General features: G+C 37.9%; 1 protein-coding gene across 1 annotated transcript; it reads left to right on the forward strand.

The window, feature by feature from the left end:
* Nucleotides 1-1,402: 1,402 nt before the first annotated feature.
* Nucleotides 1,403-24,707, forward strand: LOC103473624 (protein FAM163B-like). The gene is made up of 3 exons (XM_008423995.3): nt 1,403-2,640; nt 19,448-19,563; nt 21,519-24,707. Exons 2-3 carry the CDS (start codon nt 19,471-19,473, stop codon nt 21,957-21,959), a joined length of 534 nt encoding a protein of 177 aa, XP_008422217.1. The 5' UTR covers nt 1,403-2,640; nt 19,448-19,470; the 3' UTR covers nt 21,960-24,707.
* Nucleotides 24,708-24,987: the final 280 nt, after the last annotated feature.

The following is a 24,987-nucleotide window of genomic DNA, read 5'->3' on the forward strand; positions in this document are numbered from 1 at the left end:
CTATATGTGTATATTGAGTTCTGAAGAATAGATTGACCAATATATGTGCATAGGTCATGGTTTGTCATGATAACATCAAATATCATTATGCTGTGCTCTTGTTGGTCCATTTTGTTGATGATGTTGGCGACAGAGGTTATAATAAGATTGTGTGTTCAGCGTGATGGAAGAGGATATGAGGAAAGTAGGAATGGCTTGAAACGATCAGAGCTGTGCCCTGCGTCCCTGATTCCCTCTGTCGATGCCTCTCTGATAGCAGTGACCCAGTTTTGCCACACTGTGTCACGGTCCAGTTTTGGTTTAATTATGTAATTTATTTATTTATTTTACTAAAATTGGAGGTACCTTTTGCAGACAGGACAATGTAAAACACCCCCAAGTTCATTTTTTCCCCAACAAAAATGGCAATAAAGTGTGTTATTTTATAGTGATCAGACCGCCTCTCTAGCTCACATCACCCTGTTTCCTCGTTGCATTTGTGGAAGTCCATGAAAAGCATAAAAACACATAAAAGCAGAATTCACCCTACCCTCACTCACACACACTCACACACACACACGCACACACACAGCCAATCCAACCATCTCATTCTCTGCTAATATAAATATTTCAACACTGCACACTCTCAAAGTGCTCTAATCTCCACTTCTTTCAGTCTGAATAATGAATGCAATAAAAACTCACACCACTGCCCCCAGCAGTGCCTCAAACTGCCCCGAGCCTGATCTGGATATGAGACCCTAGCAGTTGTAAGTTGGATTGGATAATTAGAAAAAAAAGATGAGTAAAGAGGTTTTAGGAAAGAGTGGCTGAAAAAGAAGGGGTGGAACAGATTTCAGCAGCGAGATAACCATGGGGTAATATTGGGCACAAAGAGATGAAACTGGACCTCAGAGTCAGGAGGCAAAGGGAGCAAAAGGACAAGTGACAGAAGAAGGTACACAGGGAGAAAAATGATCCTTCAAGGGACAATGTGTCCATCTCCCTAAAGGAGCTTGATTAAGGTTTTGTTCCAGATGAAAAGGCCAGTTTGTCATTGTGACTTGGCTGAACGCTCTGTGGTCATGTGTAATTCTTTTAATTATTAATATGGATTTGGCTGTCCTAAAGTCATTGATTATGGTCACAAAGAAAAAAAAACTAATCCTGTTGGGAGAACAAAGATTTGGAGTGTCATGGTCCCTATTGCATAATTGCAGGTATGCATTGCTCCACAAAAGTTTACATAAATTAAAATTCAGCATGGCATTTAATAACGCTTTTCGCTGTTCCTAACAAGGCGATTTTAAAGGAATCACAAAATACACGTGACATTTCTTTTATCCCTATATGAATAAACAAAAAAAAAAAAAAGATTTCAATTTCCTTTAATTTCCAGTTGGTCTATGACATAAAATCGCAATAAAATACAATAATTAAAGTGTCTGTTTGCAATCGTGAAAAAGTTCCAAGAGGTATGGATGTATTTTTTTTTCACGTCACTGTAGCCTCAGCCCGACTGTAAGCACTACTGGCTGCATTTACTACACTGACTTTCCGTTCAGGCACTGTGGCCAACCTCCCCTGGATTTAAAGCGCAGCTTTTTTTTCCTCTCTCTCGTCTCTACGCAGAATCGGACGTCACTCTGCAAGATTCGGCAATTAATTGGCCAACGCGGAAATAACATCAACCGTGCATAAACAGACGCCGTTATTCTCGGAGAACTATCCAGTTGCAGGCGTTTGCTTTTCCACAACAAAAGCTTAACAGAAAGAAAGAAAGAAAGAAAAAAAAAAGCCGGATAGCGCACATGCGGTAAGAGGATAAAACACTGAGAAGGAAGCCGGAGGAGATCCAGAGAAGGAAAAGAAAAGGAGAAAGGGATCTAAGCCGGGCTAGAGGCGCGACCTGGAGCGACGCTACTACAAAAATCTGACCTCGACCTTCTAGGACGCTGCTCGAAAGTGGTCGTAGGGGAAGAAATGGCGAAATTCCCCCCCGTCACCCATGCTGTTTCTCCAGCGCACATGTTGCCCAGGCTACTGGTGCTGCTGATCATGAGGATGTTTGCGTAGGAGTGTTATATTTTTCTGCAGATCAGTCTGCACTGTTTCAACAACTCCAGCCGAGCGGTTGATGGACTTGTGCGCTGCTGAGCACATCTGTCAGATAAAACATCGTTACCACCGGAAACCGATTCGCTTTTATTTTTGAATTTTTTTATATATATATTTTTTACGTTTGAAACCTTTTTGATTTTGTTGCTATCTTTTTTTTCTATACTCTTGTCTGGAATTGAGCTTAAGAAGAAGAAAAAAAAGATTTTCATCTGAAGAGAGTGTGAAGGAAGCTGGTCTACTGGAAAAAGATTAAGGAAATAAGCCTGGACCTTTGCATCTTTTGTCTGGATTTTTTCGTATTAATGAAGGACAGTCAAAGAGGATTGGGCCCAGTTGGGGGTTATGCTTGCTTCCAGTACAAAGTTGTAACTCTTTCATAAGCAAAGACAAAGATTTTGTATTTTCTCTCTATTCTTGAAATAGATTTTTTTTTTTTTTTGGCCACTGCTCAGATTTTATTTTATTTTTTGAATAACTGAAGTCAACTAGGAGCGAAAACTGCCCTGGATGTGACCCAAAGAATTCATCTTATCTCTGAAGGTAACCATGCATGCATAGATAGGTAGATGGAGAGTTCAGCACCATGGATAGAGCCACTTACTTGTCTTTTTGAGTGTTTTCAAAGGCTCTTATGAAATCATGAGCAATGCCAGTGAATATATAGGCCCAAACTAAAGATATAAACAGATGGGAGAGTGAGCATAAAGGCAAGAGACAGGTTTCTGCACTCTCCATGAAGCACTTGCTGCCTGGCCAGGCACGCCACACGCTGACAAAACCGCATGGCTTGTGAGCCAGAACTTCTGTCACCAACTGTTAGGAACGGTTGCAATCCAAATTGTTCAACTGAAGGTATTTTTAGTCAGGCAGGGCGAGAATGCATCTCAAGAAGCATTAATGTTGCTCAAAAAAAAAAAGAGAGAAAGAAAGAGAAACGGTTCTGTAAATGTTGGTGAAATCACAGCACAGGGTTAGAGGGAGGGGGTTTGTACAGGATGCAATCCATCACCTACTGAGTGTATTGGAAACATTTTGATACATCGAGCAGTGACTGACCAGATGATATGTCAGCCAACAAGCAAATTTCTAAAGGCTGAGATGCAGTTTACACTTGAAGATATTTCTAAAATTCAAACGAATATTTTTCTTTGGTTCTGTCTCCTCTTGTGGTGATGGTGGGATAAAAGCCACTCAATCTAAACTTCACACTTAAAAAATAAAGCAGAAGCAAAGTACTTTTCACAATCTTAAGTCAACAAAATCAACAGAAAGAAAAACGGAACCACTGAAATAAAATCCTTTGATGCTGTTTATAATTATACACAGGCTAGCATTTGCGCTGCAGTACAGCTACCTGTTACAGGAAGTTACAAAAGTCAAATTATAAAACATCTATGCTTTAAAAGTAAAATAGGCCATTTTTTTAACAATAACATTTAAACAACAGGGACGGCGTGTGGTGTTATGCGAAAATAAGCTGCTGCTGAGGTTCAGTAAGCTGTTCAGCTTCAACACCCGTCAGCAGAATGCACTGAAGTATGTGATGGCCTTCAACTGAAGTGATGCACAGTGGCACTCCTCACATGTGTTCTTCTTATGGCTTATGTGACAGTTTATGATCCATGTGACAGCAATTAAAAGGATATTGCAATCATTGTAATATGGTATTTTAAATATTAATTTTACTGAGGGCATTGATATAATCTGTACCCTTAACAATATTTTCCAAAACTAATAATTTGTGCTTCATATGCACCTCACATCTACATGCAAAGAGAGTCCTTGCTGAATATCAGCAAGGTAAAATAGTAAAAATGAAAGAAATCCAGAGATTAAAGATAAAATAAGCCCAGTTTTCTCAGACTCATGATCGCTTTCAGAGATAGAAACCACAACAATGATGCAGCTGTTTTTGTCTTTGTATACCTCCTTTACCTTGTCCTGACTCTGTTTCCATTCAATCCAATTGAATTTATTTATATAGCACCGATTTAAGCTCAAAATAAGTTACATACATTTTAACAGCGTTCGAGTTTAGATGATTATTTCTACTGGTGAAAAGTTTTCTGTCTAAGGAAGCCCAGACGATTCCATCAAGTCACTGACTTTGGAGCAATCTCTCCCAGAACCAGCGTGCAGTGACAGGACACAGTCAATTCCACTGCACTTTAACTTTGCAGCCGTCCGTCACTGAGCGTGCATGTAGCGTAAGTGGAGAGGAGAACTCTCCCTTCAGAGGAAGAAACCTCCAGCAGAACTTGGCTCGGCATGAGCAGCTGTCTGCTGCAACCAGCTGGGGCTCTGACAAGAAACGTTCATGCATTGACTTTGACGTCACCGATTACTGGTGCAGCATGAATATCGCAGAATTTTTACTTTGAATTTATCAGCATGAACAAACAGTTGACTTTAAAGATGTATATCCATAAGGGAGCATAATTATCGTTCATTTTTGCTCTGATTATGTGTTACCACATTGTCAACTATTTTAACTATTTAAGTTTTTTTAAGGTTATACTTGAAAGTAAAACCGACAGGAAATCCACCTCTATTCATTTTTAGCCTATATTAGAGGCATATCGTAGCCAGCCTTGACCCCTCGGCCTGCTATCACTGCCTGAGAAAATATTAACCATGATTTAAGTTCTCAGAGCTTTTGATCTGTGGTAATGAAAGTGCTTATCAAATACAATGACTCACCACTACCTTGTTGATGTGCTTTTGGCTTTACAGTCTTTAATTTGATGATGCATCATTTGAAGTTTTTCTGTAGAATGAAAGGGTGATGAATCATAACATGTTTTTCATTATTATATTGGTGAAATTCTACTGCTCTACAATGCATGCATGTATGGATTAGATGACCAAAGAACTATGCAAGGCAAGGAGGGGTTTGTGTTCCCATGGTGACTCTCTCAATGACCCCCAGGTCACCCCAGGCCTCTTGGGAGATAAATATATCTCTCTCTTACGCATTCATACATATTTCTGTTATAGACAGTCTTGATTTTTCCTTGGAGCCTGACTTGAAGATGTGGTGCATCTACCTGCTGTTCTACCAGCTTCCAGTCTGTTTACCAGGACAGAAAAAATGAGAAGAGGGAGAGAGGGAAGCTGAAGGACAACAGAAGGAGGAAAAACACATTTCCAAGACAGATGGGTGATGAGAAAACATCAGGATGGGATGTGGAGGAGAATAAGGAATGGTTTAAAAGTGCTAAGAAAAATTCAATTAGTGGGTAACATATTCAGATTTTTGTAATTATTTTAACCTAACTGGGTTAAAAACGCACTCTTGGAACTCCTCGTTGGGAGAGTGGAGAGGAAAGATTGAAACTGGGGGGAAGGGAACATGCCTGCTCACTGATCATGTTAAACAGTCGCCACCCTCTCCTCCTCCTCTTCCCCTTCCCCTTCACCACCACCCATCTCTTCACTCCACCCCCTCAGCACCATGCTTTTCCCCCCTTGCAGCTACACCATGACGTGCTCACTCATCACTTGTGCACAGATGGATGTGCTCAGACCCCCAGAAGTGACCAGCACACGAGCATGTCTGTGCAGAGAATCTATTGGTCGCCTGACCTCATCCCACTGAGTGATTGTAAAAAAAAAAAAAAAAAAGAAAAAAATCTGATGTTCACTCCAAAGGGAGGTGGGGATGGAGAGCATTCGGTCAGAGGGCGTGGAAAAACAGGCTGCTTCCCTGCATCCCTTTTGAGTCTCTTCCATTGCATCTTTGCTGTGCTCATCTGCTGTCATTTATTCAGTTATCTTAGTTATTTTGTTAAATTTGAGTAAAAATACAATTTTGATTTTAAAAAATAACCATTTGCTATAAATGTTCTAGTCTTACTAAATGTTGTCAGGATGAAATCTTAAAGCCTTAATATAATAATTCATCAAAACCTTTTTTTTACACATTCCAACATTTGCAGCATGTAAAATTTCACATAATCAAAAAATAACTAAATATGGGTGCATCGATTTTACGAAGGTTATTATATTATAAATGCATATTCCAATTTGTAGCCATATTACATTATGATGTGAAATTGAAATCGACTGAAACCAGAGCTTTGTTTTGAAGACATCCCATAACCCTCTGAAACCTGCCAACAAATATTAACTGAAATCACAAGACTAATGTGCATGGTTTATCTTTATACTCCTTCTTTGTGCACATATGTGCATATTACATAATAAATACTAAAGTGAGATAATATGTTACTCGGGCTAAGTTTACTCTTTTAATTAAATTACACCGCATTCATTTTGAAAAAGCCCAGGGGTATTCTCATTATTAATTTCATGGTCCAAATCATTTTTTCCAAGGCTTATCAACAGAGCCCACAGTTTATAGCTTTTAATCTGAAACATAAAAGTTGCAAATGTCAGCATGGTCCCTTTTTGGAGACAGATGTAATTAGAATAAAATACAGAACAAAATACCCAGATGCCCAGGTGGTCCTCGTTAAAAAAAAAACTGTAATTCATAAACTTCTCAGTTTAGCTCATGATTCATTTTTGTCCCTCTACGCTGTTTGCGTATGAATCTTTTTTATTTATCGGCTTAGAGCAAGCTGGGGAAAGTTGGTGCAAATAAAACTACTTTAAAAGCATAAACCACCCACTCACAAACTGAAACTGTAATGGCAAAATGTCAGTCGGTAATAGAACTGTAGTCATAGAAACTGAAGATCAGCTCATACTGTTGCTCATGCCGCCTCTGGAGCGCTGACCATTAGTGGTAATAGCCGAGCAATCAGCAGATTTTAAAAACACTCCCAAAACATTTCTATTTTTACATTTTCTCCATACATTTTTATCTTCTGATTCTATTTATTTTCCCCAACATGTTCCATATCAGTTCTGCTAATTTATCTTTGTTTTTCTTTTAAAGTTTCTTACTTTTCTTTTTGCTGGTTTAATGTTTTGTAATATGAATAGTGCATCGGCTATTCTTGATCACAGACAAATAGGCATCCTGTTTTATCTCAGGGTTGGAGCATGCGGCGGCTGCATGCATGCACAGGTTAATAGGAAACTATGTCTGCTTTTTGCAAACATAAACAATGTCAAATGCATATTCTGACCAAGTCACATTCTGGCTTTATGTGAATTTTGGATTTAGCAAATTAATTCACTATGACTGGATGATGCCTTGAAACAGCATTTTAAATTCAATTTAAATCTTAACAAACTGTGTAGAATTAAGTAACTTTTTAGAAACTGATTTTCACATCTTATTCAATTTTGTATACAACCCCTGGCAAAAAGTATGGAATCACCAGTCTTGGATGAGCACTCATTCAGACATTTCATGCAGTAAAACAAACTCAGATCAAAAACATGATACAATAATAAGGTAATTCCAAAGTGCAACTTGTTGGCTTTCAGGAATACTCAAAGAAATGAAGAGAAAACATTGTGGAAGTCAGCGAATGATACATTTATTGACCAAACACAGGGAAATAAATATGGAGTCACTCAATTCTGATGAAAAAAGTGGAGGTAGAAAAAAAGGACACACCCAGTCTATTTCCTTTCCCAATAAAAGTATCATTCACTGACTTCCATAATGTTTTCTCTTCATTTCTTTGAGTATTCCTGAAAGCCAACAAGTTGCACTTTGGAATGACCTTATTATTGTATCATGTTTTTGATCTGAGTTTGTTTTACTGCATGAAATGTCTGAATGAGTGCTCATCCAAGACTGGTGATTCCATACTTTTTGCCAGGGGTTGTACATGTTTGCACAAACAGAAACATTGTACATGTGTCTAAATGCAAAGGAATTACATCCATTTTGTGGAAAGAAAGCCTGGTCATGTTTCTAAAGTGCTGCTTTTGACAGCCCCCTGTTTTACAAAGCATTTCCTTTTGTGTATTTTTCCTTATAATCCAATCTTAGTTCCATGACCTTCCTCAAGTGGCCAAATATTTATTTACTGAATTAACTAGAATGTATGTCAGTGCTACTAAGGAGCTGTTCTGACTTTTCAGCACCCAGAATTGAGTTGAAACTTTATCAGTACAGACAGAGCATCTGCATAGTGTAATCAGTGGGTAGCCAGTTGAAACCCTTTGTTCCATTTGCCTCAGTTGTTGTGTCTTTGAGCAAGACACTTCACCTGTCATGCCTTCTGTTGTTGGTCAGAGGCCCTGGTAGCACCGGTGCATTGCAGCCTCACTTCTGTCAGACTGCACCAGGGCAGCTGTGGCGACAATGTAGCTTGCTACAATCAGTGTGTTGTGTGAAGAGCTTTGGAGGCCTTGGACTTGATAAAGAGCTACACAAATAAAGGCCATTTATCATTTTACCTTTTTTTAAATTAATTAATTAATTCCCCTAAATATTTGACAACTAGGGGGCACTAAATTTTTAGAAATGTTCAAATAATTATTAAGTAAAGAAAATCAAAGAAAATTACCTTACTTCATCCTTACATAGTATCCTGTAGATTCCGCATCTTTCATTCCAATATGCCTCTAATTTTACACGATTCCAAAAGATAAACGTGCTTATATGTGATATGACCGAATGTTTTACCAAGTGCTGCATAATTTCTTCATGTTTCAAGCCTCTTTTCTACACACTTTTTGACAAACAGGTAACAACATAAGGAATAGCTTGACAGGATCTTTACCTTTATCAAATGGGAGCTGGAGTTTTGTCATGTTAGACCACAGAAAAGAAAAGCCAGCCCAAAACAATGCTACAGAGGATTTGTGATGCAATCTGAGCTAAAATAAAAATATTAAAACAGATCATTTTAATAGATATTTTCTAAATTTGTTCTTTTTATTCACATTGTACATCTTTTCATTCACTGATGGGGGATTTACTAGTGATGTGTCTTGGCCTTCAGTATACTACTTCTAGTTTCACTGCATTTTTTTCTTGCAGATGTGCAGGTATGTGCATGCAGATTCCCCTTACATGCTGTCATTTTGGTACATACATACATTTAGATGAAATATCAAACGATACATCCATTATGAGGGCATTGTGATCAGGTTGCATGTCCTCGAGGAAAAGAGAACCAGTGTGTGAAACTGCAAAATCATCCTGCCTCATTTCCAGCCTTCTCCCGAATTAGAAACAACTAGCTGAGCAGATATGTTCCTTTTATATTAAAAGATTGAACATAATTTGCTCTATTTAGTTGAAATTGCCATGAAAATCTCATTTGGGCAGTTCAGGAAACTTATTTCAGCTTTCCAAAAAAGTCTTGAAAAAATATTGGACTGCACATTATTGCAGCTTTATATTGGCTCACAAGTCTGACAATGCTAGAAAAAAATAGATTTTCATATCATAGTACTTGTTTCACCCACACTCGCGAGACAAAGCCAGCACTGACAGATGTGGGTGTGCTCTTACTGTTCACTACAAACTTTTGTTTGAAAAGATGACATCTTTTCAACATGCATATTTTCATAGACCACAGCAAACGGTTTACAGTATGTGACCGAATTTGAAATGACCTGTGGGGCGTAAAATGCAAAAATTCTTTCCTGAAAACAGCAAGTGCTTTGTTGACATAGTGACTCAAATTGAATTTAGCAGCGTGTTGCCTTACAAACGAATAGTAAAGAGTTGCAATTAGTGGAAGGTACTGATTAAGCCTGAGCAGTGCGAGTGAAAGATGGTATCTATTTACAACTGTTCTATTGCAAGTGTCAAAAACATGATTTGTTTAGTCAGCTTTCAACATTTGTACACTTTGTTTCCATGTAGCAGCTATAAATGATACGGCTTGAAGTTCATTCTCTGAATTTCTCATAAGGAGCAGATTTGGCTTGTTAACCAGGAGGAGGTCTGTAAGACATCAGAGAACAGCACTGGCTATAATATTTTAATCGAATGTTATTGTTTTAGAGATCTTATATTTTGTATCCTACTATTTAGTGATGACCAATCTAGATTTACATTGTTAACTGGAGAAATCTGTGTCCTTGAAGTTCCTCAATGTGACAATTGCAGCTTGGACCTATCGCTAGCAGGATTATCCTGCTCTTTGATTAAGAAAGAAAACTTAAGTTATCCACACGGTGTGAGTTGTACAGGGCTGCACAGTCACTGCACATGTGGGAGCACTTAGAGTCATAACATTGATCTGGAAGATGTAGAAGCTAAACAATTGCTGTGACAATAACCAAGACATTTCCAGAGCAGTTAATTTTAAATGGATTAAATCGTCTGGTAAGAATCCTAATCCAGAGTATTTTCTGTTGTTTATTTCTTTTAGAAAATCATGGTCATGACAACACCCCCCCAAAAAAGAAAAATGTAGTATACATGTAACTGAAGCATCCCTTTAAATCTTTAATGTACCTAAAGTTATTCCATCATTGGGTTTCCCTGGGTTTGTGAATGATCTGACAGCTGCCAGTCTTTCAAATGGGAAAGACAAGAAAACATGAAATTGAAGTAAGTTTGTCAATTCATAAGTTTAAAGTAGCTAAAAGAATGTAAACTGGGACATGTTGGCTTTTAGAACAGAGAGAAGCAAGGCTGATTAAGGAACCAGGTTCGTTTAGTTAGCATAGACAATGAGTTGGACGTTAAGGGAGACAAAAACTCCCAACAATTTTTCAGGCAACCTTTTTGAGTGTACCCCACCTCTGTCCTAATCACCAGTTTTACCTCAACCCCGCACGGATAAGCGGGTTTAAACAATGGATGGAAGGATTCTTGACTAAGAGGCTTTGGTTTTTGTGCCATTTCCCTAAATAGGTTTAAAGTCAGTCCCTTTGAGCTTGTGGGCAAAAATATGAGACTAAAAATATCCTGAACTTTGTCTTCATGAATCAAAAGTACAAGCATGCTGTCAGTCAGCAGAACAGCGACTACCCTCAGTTTTCTGTGATACTGAAAGTACTGAAATATCTCAGACCACACTGCAGCCCCTGGTGGTGCCAAGATTATAGCCTGTCGTCCTCAGACCAATGGTGTTATTTGCACAGCAGAGGGTAGAGCTTTGTGAAGCAGAGGGGAGGAACAGGAAGTGCAGCATCAGACTGACAAAATGTGATTACATGCAATTATTTTGAGATTATTTCAAAACTGAAAGCTTTTTTTTTCTTTCTTTAATTATTTGGAATAACAGAACATGACTGACAATCATTTATTTAAAACTCAATATATTTGATGTAAAAAGGAAACTGGAGATTTTTTAAAGTGTTTTGAGCCACACAGATGTCCTAGAATTGAGCAAATATGCTTTAACTGTGCTAGACCTACACAGACATGGAAAGAGTTGAGTGACTCGTAAAGTATCCTAAATTTAAACCTCTTGTTTGCTTCAATATCTTGTTAAACATGGTCAAATTGGCTCAGGCATCCATAGTATTTGGTGAATATAGGATATTTTTTGCAGAGGATACTGTACAACTTTTCATACACCTTGAATATTTTCACATTTTGTCATATTATAATCACAAACGTCAGAGTATTGTGGCTCATAATTGTGAAGTAGAAAGTAAGGGATGTATATTTGTCAAAAGGTTTTCATATAAAAATCTAAGGCATGCATTTGTATTTAGCCCCAATCACCCTTGTACCCCTAATTAAAATCCAGGCAATTTCCTTGAGATGTCGCCACAATAGTAAATATATTTAATATATTATTACCACTTCTGGAATGGTATCAGAGGAATGTTAGAGAACATTGGTGAAAACAGGCATCATGAAAAAACAATCACCTGGCATTAGGGTCAGGAAAAGGTTAGCTAACATCTCTGCAGACCCCACACATCCTGGACCAAACCATTTACAATGCTAAACATACAGCCAGAGCAACAATGGAAGTTCAGATCAAAATCAAGTGTGTCCCAGTCAAAGTCCAGACATACTGTTAAAACTTTACTCTGGATTGACTAAATAAATTCACATTTAAATTTAAACATATTTTAATGAGACTGTTTAAATCAATATTTTTTTGTCAAGAAATTTGAAACATTTTTCTGAACTTTTTGATCCTAAAACTTTAAAAAGCAATTATTTTTGTTGTTTTTCTGGTGAGCTTTATGTGATTTCCATTCTTTGTGCTCCTGAAAGTGTATTGGGACTAAACCGAAAAGCCAGAAAATGTATTTATCACATAATATAGGATGTTTCGGACACCAATAAGGGCAGTCATGGTTTCTTGCTTCAGTCCATGTACAGCACATTTGAGGTTAAAGCAGCAGACTGGACTTAAATCAGCCTGCAATTTGTAAAGAAGAGCAGTAAGGTCGTTCAGATGGATGAGGGACATTTAGTGAGCTGTATAATTAAATGAAGAGACCCTCAGGTCTCCTTTCAGTGCTATATTCATGCAAGCCAAGAGCCATTTTTATGATATATCATTTGCAGAGGAGCACTAATTACAGAAATGTTTCCTGGGCAATAATGGGACACATGTGGAGGATAGAAACACATTTATAGCTACCGTCTTGTTCTTCAGCCACAACCCCAAATTATTCTTCTTTCGTCCGTTTCTCACTCGCACCTGATTCAAGGTCAGCATGAGGAGTGAGTTAAACTGGTTTTAGTAGAGGGATGGGCTAGAAAGGACTTACCCCCAGGCAGTCTTCATCTGAGTTGTCATTATTCTTGGAGATGGGTTCAGGGACACAGAAAGATGGTGGAATAATATGCAAGGACAGACTGAGTCAGAAAGTGAGAGTCAAGTTATACAGTCATGGTTGGTGCAGCCAGACATCGTGATGTAGAGAAAAGCAATATGTGAAGGCTAAGGGATGACTTTTTCAGCCTCTTAAATTAATCTTTACTTTAGTCTGTGAGAAAAGAAGATGAAATTGTGGAGAGCTTTAGAAGCTTTTTATTTTTTTGAAAACCTTAACCTAGATTCCATGTGTTTAAAGAGCAATAAAACTTGCTTTCCTGCGTTTAAGATTTTAAGATTTATTCCGAGCTGTAGTTCAGAAGTAACATGTGAAACACATTCGCTTTGGGAAAAAAAATCTGATTAAAATCTATTACTAGCAACAGAACAGAAAAACAGTATACACACCTATGGTAGAAAAGAAATGAAAGAGTGCAGCAACAGCGGCTTTGAGCTTACTTCCAGATCGACTTGTGTTTGTCCTGACAGGATTTCCAGGACAAATTGTGACTCTGGTGGTCAACAGGCCGTAGAGGGCCCGTTAAGTCAGAGCCAGGATTGTGAAGAGTCGGATGAAAGCCTTAACGTTCAGCAGCTTTTTGGTCAGTCAGGAAGCAAAAGGTTCCAGTTTGCAATTTCCAAGTACTCCAGTTTCAAAATGTCCTTGTCACTTTATAAATGTTGATACAGTATTCACTTTTGCTTTAAATTATTGTTAATAATGCAGGCAGTCATGCTCTGCTATCAGTATTGCATGTAAAATAACATCGAATTCAAAGCAGAAAACACCAGATGTAACCTGATGCAAAAGCTAACGATACTTTAGGCAAATGCTACTTGATGGATTTTTACTCCTGGATTCCAGCGTGAAATCCAGTATGGTGGTCAGAGAGAAGTTAAAAGTGACAGAAGACATTTAGCTGCAGGTTCTTTCCTTTGTTCATCTTTGCTGCACCTACAAACCCACAGGTGGTCTCAGGCTCCAGAGAGCTACCAAAAGAATCTGATTGCAGAAATATCTTAGCATAATCCATTTAGTGCATGAGCCTGCAGTTTTTACTAAGAGAGAGTTAAGGTGTTTATTATCAAAAAAATATCAACATAAGGAAAGAGGTGTGCATGTAAAACATCATACTGCACACAAATCACAGTCCAAAAATGTGGTTTTATGTAGGGATGTTGCAAGGCTTTTCAGGTCGAACTAGCTTACCCTGATGTTTTGTCCTTCTTCTGTCCTCCTCTTCCTCTCAGGCAGAAGTAACCATTTCTTGATTTCCTGGAATGTTCGATCAATGAACTCCACAAAAAAACGATGTAAGAATGTTTGGAATTTCCCACTACTGAACTGAAAACAACCAGAGTAAAACCGCTGCTGGTATTTAGAAATCCATTTCCAAGAAGCATTGTTATATCAAAAAGAGATTATTGACTTTTTTTTTTTTTTTGCTAAACATACTTTTAAATCTGTATTAATCTAGGCACCCTTGCTTAGAGGAAGTTGAATAACTAGATAATTTTTAGTTATAGTTACTTTGTAGTGGGACTGACTGCACCTTTTATTAAAGGGAAAGGTGACTTAGGAGATGAGACCATTCAATCATTCAGACATCATTGCACTGATTCTCATATTGGCAGTGAAGCTGACCCAGGCTGACTAGTTAAAGTTACTGAAAATAACCGTTAGAGAGTCTGAATTCCCTAAAGAGCACTCTACGGCTATGCACTTTGGCATTGTGTACTCTATTTAGTGTATCTGTGTTGTTCGAATTCATTCTTTGACATCCACCATTGCAACCGAGTTCTTCCCATTGTTCCAGAGACATGTTACTGTCTGCTGTGCGCGACTCAAATCCACCACCTACTGTGTACTTCTCTACCGCTGAACTGAAAGCCTGTCAACAGCCATTATTCCGAGCAAGACCTCTGCTGTGATCTCTGCCATGTTTCATCGAAGTGTGGAAATTTATTCTAAAGCTCACTGTCTGAGCATGTTAGCTACTACTAAAATTACAGCATGTGGGTGTTTGTGGGTGTTTTTGTGTGCGCGTCTACCCGCTGCCGTCGTTCTACTGCTTCCAGCTCTTGTCATTCCTGTGGACAAATCCCTGCAAAAGCAGCTGAGTGGACGGGTTTCGGAGGCTCTATTTCACAGTGGAGTCTGGAGGACTTGTGTGTCAGGGTGTGTGTGGTCAAACAATTAGCACTGTTTGCCACCTTCTCACAACACATCCCTCACACGCTGATCTGATTAATGGAGTCCCAACGGATTGTCTGGCTAGCCTCTACAGTGACTAAAGCAATGTCTGTGTCTCTGTTTGCAAAGGATTGCAAAGTTGTTTTGCTTAGTTTTTTTTTTTTTTACCTTTTTGATACCATAGGTATATAGCCTGCATGAGAGGCAGCTAGAATTACATATTTAACCAAATTGTACATAGGCTCATACATTTTGTTCTTCTGCTTTTCTCATTTAGACAATCCAGTTGGCAGAACTTACTCCAAAAACCTTTCCACATTTTGCCACGTTACAACCATAAACTTAATGGGATAATTTGTTTGAAATGTAATTTCGTTTATTATACCAACCGAAAGCACAACATGATTGTGAAGTTGAGGAAAAAAAGATACATAAAAATTGTGACTTGCAGTTTTTTTTTTTTTCATTCAACCCCAATAAATCCCAATTCTATTCTGAAATGTCCAAAGAGTATGAATACTTTAAATCCATGAAATAAGTGGAGCATGATTTTGATCAAAATGTTTGGCTTGGATAAGGGTAATGACTTCAACTCTGCAAAAAACCAAAACAAAAAACAACTCAATAAAAGTCACACACTCAACACCCATGCGTATGTCATTTGATCCCTCTCATGTATGTTCCTCTGGATTTCTGAACAAGTCCTCCCCACTCAGGATTTGCATTTGATTTTGCTTGATCCTAATCCTGACCAAATCTTCTGATGTGGAGCAGAAATACAAATTAGAAGTGCATCAATCTTTGTGACATTCAATTTCTAACACTGGGACGATGCTTTCATTTAATAGTCTAGTTTTTCTGAGGGAGTTTTTTAACCCCTTAGGCCACACTTTGTATCCCACTTCCTATGTAATTTTAGTTTGGCTCAAGTGTATGTGTTTAAAATGCTTGATGTATTTAACAGAAAATGAAGAAAAAGATATATCTGAATATATTATATTAGAATTTCCTAGATCCAAGAAGTTTGCTTCTGATGACAACTCATACAGACATTCCTAAAAGCATAACCAAACAGTGAGAGAAGTAGAAATTAAAATAAAATCATTTGTTTGTATGTATTTACATTTATTTTACAAATGGCATGCTGAAAATTATCTTACCCTCCTCAAGTATCAATGGAAACGTTTCGGCATTATGGCACTCTTATCAGAGCTAACAAGATTTTTGATAACATAAAAAAAACAAACACTTAGCCTTGCTGTCTGCATTTATGTTGATGTTTACAAGTATTGCACACTGTAGCTAATTATTTTTATTACCTAAGAAGAAACATATGGCTCCTTATTTTTTCAATTTACCAGCTTCTCAAAAGGAATGCTTTCGACTCCTGCCTGCGGTGCTCTTACTAATGCTTTACTTGCTCCAAAAATGAGATAAAACTTCCTCTCCTGCTTTCTTTCGCTGACTCAAAGTTCTACGCATCTTTTAATTACAAACCTCTGAGGCCAAAACACGCTGCTCAAGCTGTTCCTTCTTGTTTGGTTGGCTGAGTGACCTGCAGACTGGATTAGAGTCCAGCTGTATCACAGCTTGAGAGAAGAGCAGCGGTGTTTTGTTTGTAGATGAGCAATATGCTTCGTGTTCCTCTAAAACTTTACAGGCCATCTCTGAGGAGACACGCTGCAGAACGGTTTTAGAATTCAAGACAGTTACCGACTGACACGTTCGGTATAGGTTAGCATTGCTTCAAGGCTATTGAATAGTTCTCTGAATAGCAAATGCTTTTCACTTGAAGTCACTCCAACAAATTCGAGGTGGGACGTGTTTGGAGCAGCTGGAGAAAAGTTATCTCTACAATTGTTTTTTTTTTTTGTTGTTTTTTTTTACAGAATTCTCCCCTTTTTATTTGTCTTGCTCACAGTGAAGTTTCGTCTTTACAGCATATGCCCGTACTTCAGTGCTGTGTTCCTACTTGCTCATAATGACTTTTGCTATTGAGTCATGACTTAGCAACAAGCCTGCTGGCCTATTTTTGGTTTCAGGCAATTATCCAGAATGCAGTGAGTTGGTGTGGTCCTGTGACACTTCCAGATACAACAAAGAGAAAAGGTCTCTGCCCACATCTGTCAAGTTTCAGACATAATAGCATGTTATTGAACGTGTAGACGGAGTGACACATCTCATTATCTGACATGTTGTGAAAACGACCCAAAGATTGAAACCAAATCAGTTTGTAGCTGCATTGGTTTGCATAATATCTGCTGCAGTTACTTGAATGTAAGAAAAAAAAAATCAGAAAATATGGAAAGTTTTACAAATAAAAAAGTTAACTTCATCTTTCACTGATAAAAATCACAAACACTACAGTGAGAGAACCGAAATCTGATAAGGAAAAATTATATAAAATAAATTTAATTCCACATCTATTGCACCCCCTAAAGCTAATGTATGAATATTTTAAAATAACAAATGTGTATTTTATTCATGCAGTACTACTGAAAATATTTTAAAATATATAACCTTTAATTTGAGAGAATTTCTCCAATAAAAAAAAAATCCAGCCTCAGTAATATTTATATTTTCTGCAGAAAGTCACTTCAGCCTTAATAATCGGTACTCTGAGCTCTCCTGAAATAAAGCTGGGCTTGATTTTTTTTCCTCATTATATTTTACTTAACTGACCTGGAATTTTGAATTAGTTATCAATAATATGTTCTGTGTTTCTGGGGTATAAATGTGATGTGGCACAGTAGCACATTTTTCTTAGTCACATATCAATATGGGAAAGGCAAGAGCACATAACATTCAAGTAAGGAAGATAGACAGATGATTTTGTTAATTCGGAGGTTATTCCAAGAATGTCATCTAAGTTTGTCCAAACTGAGAGTCTCTTGAATAATTAAAATGTTAAATAACTAAAACTGTGACATTCAAGTCTGGCAGAAGACCCAAGTTCATCTTGCCATCACACACACTGCAGAGAATTATAATAGAGTTGAAAAATGTGAGATTATGCTACTGCAATAAAAGGTACATTTATTTTAAAGAGTTACTTTTTGCAGATCATTTCCAGAGGTTAGAATATGCGGAGTGCAGTAGGTGAAAGACAACTGATGTCACAAATTTTAATTACTTCGGTGTGTGCAAAGAGTCTCCTATAAAGGTTCAATAAAGATTGAAAAAAATAATAATAATTTGTGATAAAGTACACAGTTGATTAAAAAGTGAAATTTTCATCACCAAATCTTTATTTAGTAGGTTCAACAGAAGCATATTTTTCACGCAGGACAGCATAGCTTCCATTTGAATATAATAAAAGCAACAGATTATGAAACATTTTCTTCAAAGAAGTGAAAGAGGACATCAGTTGTATCTCATATTCAGGCTAATAATTGCATGCTGTTCATTCCAAAACATTTCTGGGACGTGCGTCTTGGCTGATCCAGTGGACAGCTTGAAGTGAAAATGTCTAAACCCCAAATTCCATCCTCACAAACCCACTAACTAATAAATACATGACCACCTAACCACCTAACTCTGATAAGCAACAAAAATATCACCAGCAGATCTAGTGAATGGTAAAAAGAAAAATCAGTTACCATAGCTACATTATTAATTAGATGCAATTCCAATGTTTACAGTGGCATTCTGCACCAGTATTCACAACATTCTGAATAACTTGGATGATGCCTAATAGTTGTGAAGTTAGAGAAATAAAGGAGCATGTTCACATTAAAAAAACCTCAGTGATATTTGAAAGTAATCAAACCTACAAAATCATTTTCTACCGTTGTGTTTAGCTCTGCCAAAGTGGAAATAGATGTGCATATATATATATATATATATATATATATATATTATATATATATATATATATATATATATTTTTTTTTTAATATATACATATAAAAACAACTTCATGTGTTAGTGCAGCATTGACACCTCATGAATATGTAAAATGACAAATGATACAGAAATGCTCACATTTCATAAGATTGAGTGATTTATGTACATAAATACATTTTGCTTCTATATTTTCATACTTTTGCGTCACCACAGCATTTTACTGTCAGCCGTGAAACACTCCTCTTTGTCAACCCCCCCCCTTTTCTCTCCCACTCTCTCCCACATACTCTTCTTCATTTTCATGCACCGTCTGCTTTTGTTCCATCTACCCCCGTTTATTTCCACCCATCCTTTACACCATTTACCTCTTTGCTCTGCCGTCATGCCTATGTCTCATTTTTTATAGCTGTCCTGGAGTTGATTGCTGATTTTCCCCTCCCTTGCAGACAGTGTTCCGCTTCGAGATCCTGTCTATATTATGAACCGCACTTTCAGGATGATTCCATTACATGCCTCCTAGCTGCTGGATAATTCAATAAGCACCGCTGAGCTGACACACAGTTATAATCTACTTAATGAAGCTACTGTACTGATGAAGTGTTTGCTGTTTCCACCTCTGTTTCTGCATTCACTCCTTTCACTATTCTTCCGCTTTGCTCTTTATGTCCCTCCTCCTTCTTGCTCTTTGCAGGGTGTTGATGGAGAGCCATTCGAATGACAGCCGGGACAGTGGTCATCACTGGTGGAATTCTTGCTACTGTTATATTACTCCTTATCATCGCAGTATTGTGCTACTGTAGGCTACAGGTGAGGCTGCACTGACCATTCTGTTCATAAACATGTGAAATGATCATGCCTAGTTGTAATATTATAAAATACACCCCGTTCTTTACTTTACAGAACTTAATAATTACTCTCCTTGAAAAAATTGAACTCTAAAAGAACCTGCAAAGTATTTTGCCCATATTTAGAACCTACCTAACCTACTTACCTTCAGAATTTAAAAGGTAATTTGCTGGGACTTTGATGGAGCTTTCCAATTGTTTTGGAACTTCCTGTATAGCACCAAATACTATGCTGAATACCGTATTTTCCGAACTATAAGGTGCACCTAAAAAACTTCAATTTCCTCAAAAGCCGACAGTGCGCCTTATAATCCGGTGCACCTTATATATGGACCAATATTGAGCCACAACAGGTATAGCAAATACGGTAAGCAGCCGCCGACTTCATTTTCCCCCGTAAAGAGAAGAAGTGCGAGGTGCATGCTGGGATAGTTGTCAGAACGCTGGTTTGTTAATAAAGTTTGATAATACATTTAAAGCCAGGGGGGAGAGGCGGAGGAAGAGAGACAGAGACTGCAGCGGCAGCGTGTCGGTTGGTCTGTGTTACCCAGAAAGCAGTTGGGCACAATATCGCAACACCAACACCGTGAGTGAAACAACGACTGGGGCAGCCTACTATATAAAGTACTCTGACCACTTCTGTACAAATGTGGATGTGTAATACTAGAGTATGGAACAAATTGGCAAATATCTATGCGGTACGCCTTATAGTGCAGAAAATACAGTACTTTTCTGGATATTTCTCAAATACATTTTTAGAATGTTTTTCTGTTAACTGTCTTCAGAGGTATTTTCTTCAAACTTACTCTATACAGTCAACAAAACATTTTTGTAAGTTTCTCAGAATTTTCCAGTAACTTTTCTGAAACGTTCCTACAACTTGTTGGTTATTTAGCTAGAATTTAAGTAATGTATCAAAACTTACCAGGTACTGATACTTTAAGATTATTTTTCCAGAACTTAAAAAACAACTGGTAAGTTCTCTGAATGAACCATTAAGGTACCTGGTTCCAGAATGACTTAGTCCTTGTAGTCTATCTTTATTCTTACTAGTAAATGTAATTGAGACATGAAGTCATGGATCAATATGTCTTAAGCAGACGTTATTAGCTCTGGGAATGTATCCTCTGAGTTCCCAGAAAGGCATCTGCTAAATTTCAGAAAGGTAATTGGTAAAGTCCAGAATTTAATCTCCTAGGTCTGTGAAAGTAGCCTAAGAAAATGCTGACTGTATTACAGGTCTACAAATATTTTTTTTTCCTAAGTGAAAAGCTGAACAGGTCCTAAGCTACATAACACTCCAGTCAAGGTACATGTATCCTTGTCAGCTTTAGTCTACCACACGACCCATTTTAACCAGGTGACAACAAGTGTTATTTTTATTCTGAAATGTTTGAGTTCTCTGAAATGTCAGCATATTGCACATTTAGGACAAAGCATTAATTGACTCATGCTTCTATTTTTAAACAAACAGGGTTTAAGAGTGGCTTCATGCCTCAGTTTTTGTTTAAACAGACTAATTAAAGTCTCTCATCCAAATATTCATCTTTTGTCAACAGTTGATTATCGTTATAATTTCAGCCAATTTCAACGACCAATAAACCAAATAGGCAACATTAGCATCTAAACACAATGTCCAAATCACATCTTAAAACTAGTTTTGGCCAGAAAATAAGAGGAATAAGAGTTTTATAGTCCAAGTACTGGCATCAAAAATCTAAAAAAGTGCAAATAACTTTACTGTTTAAGGGTTTAAGGAAGCTGCATTATTCAGATTACATGAGAAGCTATGAAACAGAAGACCGTAAATATAACTTAACTCTTTCAAAAGTATTCAGATCCTCTGAACGTCCTCATATTTTCATGCATTTTTCCGTCTTTTCCTCTCTTCAACCTCCTGTTCTTTCCCCTCTCCAGTACTATTGCTGTAAGAAGGAGGAGTCAGAGTCGGAGGAGGAGGAGCCGGACTTTGCTGTCACGTCCCGCATCCCGCCGGTTCACTCGAACCACAACATTGTGGCGGCGACGGCTGCCGCCTCCTCCATGCCCAATGGCCCCGCCATTTTCTCCACCCCTCCTTTGGCTAGAAAACTGACACGCTCGCAGACCTTCTGTCCATCGTGCACGCACTATGATCTGCCTTTCTACCTTCAGCCTCCTCCGCCGCAGCAGGTCCACCACCAACCAGAGGGACTGAGGAATGGTGGAGAACGCGTCAGCTACCGCAGTGTCCAGCAGCAGGATCTGGACCTGCCAGTGCCTGTTAACATTTCAAACTATCGTAAGCCAAACCTGGCCCGCTCAGTCACCATGAGGGAAATGTTTACGCGCAGCTGTAGCATCAGCACCGATGTTTAGTTGAGCGAGGGCGGACGTTTGCGAGTTGGCACGACTGCAACTGGACAGGACTTGAGTTTTGCTAAGTCTCATTTTACCTGTTGCCACCTGCAGATTGGACCACTCTGATGGCTCTCAGGACAGTTTTGTTCTCTCTCTCACCTTTACACTTTTCAGGCCCATGAGCTTATTCGTGGTCCAATGCTAAGTATTTAAAAGTGTTCTAAAATGTCAATGAACGAAAAAAGCTTTGTTTTATTTTGAGTGGTAAAGTTTGTGTTGCCCTACTTCCCTACTTTCTGACCTGAAACACTAGCAGATTACTGCGGCACCAAAATGATGATGTGCTCAGGGGGGATTTTATCTTTTACACAGCTGCTACAAATGAAAAATGACTGGGAGAAATCTGGTGCCCTCCATTAAGAAAGGATGATCTATTTGTTCCTCCATCAACAGATTATAGAGATTTTTAAATATTATCCACAAAGATTAGAGGGGAGGAGGAGAAGGAGGGTGTTTTCATGTTTTTAGCTACCACACACAGATGTTTTTGATAGTTTTAACTTTGGACGTGACATTTTAAGACATTAAGGGCTCACAGAAGATTTTAATTCCCTCTCATTTTTCAAATCCTTTCACGTCTCGACTTTAATAGTCTCTCTGAGACGACACAGGGGGTTTATTCCGCTTGAAGACAAGAGGAGAACCATCATGTTCTAGCAGGGAGAAGTGGGCTGTGTTTCTTGCATTGCGTTCAGAAAGTAAATGTGAGTTTACGGGCATGCATTGTGGGTATGAGCGTGTATCGTGTTCTGTTGTTATGCCAGAATCGTTAAATTCATTATAATCAAACACAATCTGTCACTCGAATGTTTAATGAACCAGGAGCCGAGGCGTGTTGCAATAATATTTCATTGTGAAAGGAGAAGGGAACACCATGAGCCACAGAGAGACACATCCAAGCAGATTATATTACAAACCCTAAAAATATTGTTTATCTTACTGATAGGAAGTGTAAGACAGACGTTAGACGAGTGATATTTAACTTTCAGTGTAATCTCTGTTCTTTTACTGAAGTTTTAGCTTGTGGACTTTTCAGCGTACATCTTGTATTGTATGTGACCACTGATCTCCGGTTGCTTTGGCTAAAGATTCACCCTTAAAGGCACATGTATAAATATTTAATAGGCCACACTTCAGTCTCTTTCCCCTCCCTCTCTCTCTCTTGAGTCGGTGGACTGAAGAAAATGTGCTCTTGCTCTGAGGTACTCCGAGAGTTCCTGCTCTGGATTGTTTTTATTTTCTCCACAAGGCTGACCGGACTGACTGAAGGGCTGATTTTTCAACTGGAAGAGCATTTTATGGTCTGAGGACATATGGCTGAAAATTATTCTCTGCTTGATTTCAAAAGAGTTATCTGTGTGAGGGATTTGAAGCTGACTGGAGAGTGTCCTTCTTGGATCCCCAACAGACTTTCTCTATTAAATAGATGGTCGACACATTTGTACTTTTGGCCCTCCATTTTTGTCTCTCTGTAACCAACAATCACGGTTGTTTATTTACCTGGAAGTGAAACAGTGCATAATTAAATTTTTCCTTCTCTGACATGATCAAACAGTGCCTTGCAAAAGTATTATTGTTACCCCATCAAGTTTCCTCATTTTGTCATACTACTGCCACAAAAATCTGTGTATTTTATTGAGATTTTATGACCTAGACTAACACAAACTATTGCATAATTGTGAAGTGGAAGGGAAATTATATATGTGCTTTACAAACAAAAATCTGAAGTTTCTCCTTGCATTTGAACTTCCTTCATTCTGATACTGCTAGACAAAATCCAGTGCAATCAGATGCCTGCAGATGTCGACCTTCTTAGTAAATATAGATGATGTGTTAGTAATTGAATCTCAATACAAATTTAGCTGCTTGAAATCATTAGCGTTTTTCAGTAAACACTCAGTAAACTATCTGCTATCACAGTAACAGAGGTAGCTCCAGAGGCAAAGAGTACAAGTACATGCCACACTCTTCATACTTTTATTCATGTTGAAATGTACAAATTTGTACACTTACGTGTTGCTTTCACGTATAAAATCCCATTGAAATAATCTGAAATGTATTGCTGTGAGATGACAAATGGAACAAAGCTCAAGAAGTATGAATACTTTTGTAAGGCACGTTTCAAAAAGTCACAACGCATAAATAAATCTAACTGTTCAAGGGCATAATCGCAGCCATAATACACTCTCCGGTTCTATATTTTGATCATATTTGTCACAGATGACCGCCGAGCCTACACATTTGCACTTGTCGAAATTTAATTTTTATCTTAAACCCTCTGGTGTCCCTTTAAACTTTTAAAGCTTGGGAGCAGCGAAATGCTACCAAGGCCTGACACCCACCCTGGTTCACACAGCTAAACATGTTCACACAGGACACACACAGACTCACAAGTTCTCATTGTTTATATATTTGAAGCTGAATTTTTGCCAGATGCACAGCTAACGTAGTGCCATAATAATGGGAAAGGGAAATACATGAATTAGAGGATACATTAATAAGAGGATTATTATTAAGATGATTATTATTACTAGAGGTGTTTATTAAAATGAATTGTGATTTATGTTCAGCTATTTACATTAGTTGCATTATTTTATGATCCAGCTGTTTTTCAGACTCAGTACAGTGCAGCTAACATGTTTCTGTTCCTGTTTCTAATATATAGCTAACAGACACATTGTTGCTAATAAAATGGTGTTAAAATTGCACCGTCTTCTTTTGTTTTGTTGCTGTGCTATTCATTTTTAATCTGTTGATTCTATGTGCTGAAAAGATTAGGGCAGTTGACATATATTAATAACTATGTTTTTGAGGAGTAGATTTATTTAATTCCCAGATTACATTGGGTCCAAAATAATTGGTTCAGGTGGCAGAAAAAAAAGCATTTTTAGTCATTGATTGGCTCCCATAAAGTTTAGATTTTCCTAGGAGGTGCAGGAGAACACTTTACACAACACTACAACTATTCTGCCATAAATTAAAGGTT

The sequence above is a fragment of the Poecilia reticulata genome, chromosome 12 (assembly GCF_904066995.2).
Source record: "Poecilia reticulata chromosome 12, P_reticulata-male-v2, whole genome shotgun sequence".
Classification (NCBI taxonomy): domain Eukaryota; kingdom Metazoa; phylum Chordata; class Actinopteri; order Cyprinodontiformes; family Poeciliidae; genus Poecilia; species Poecilia reticulata.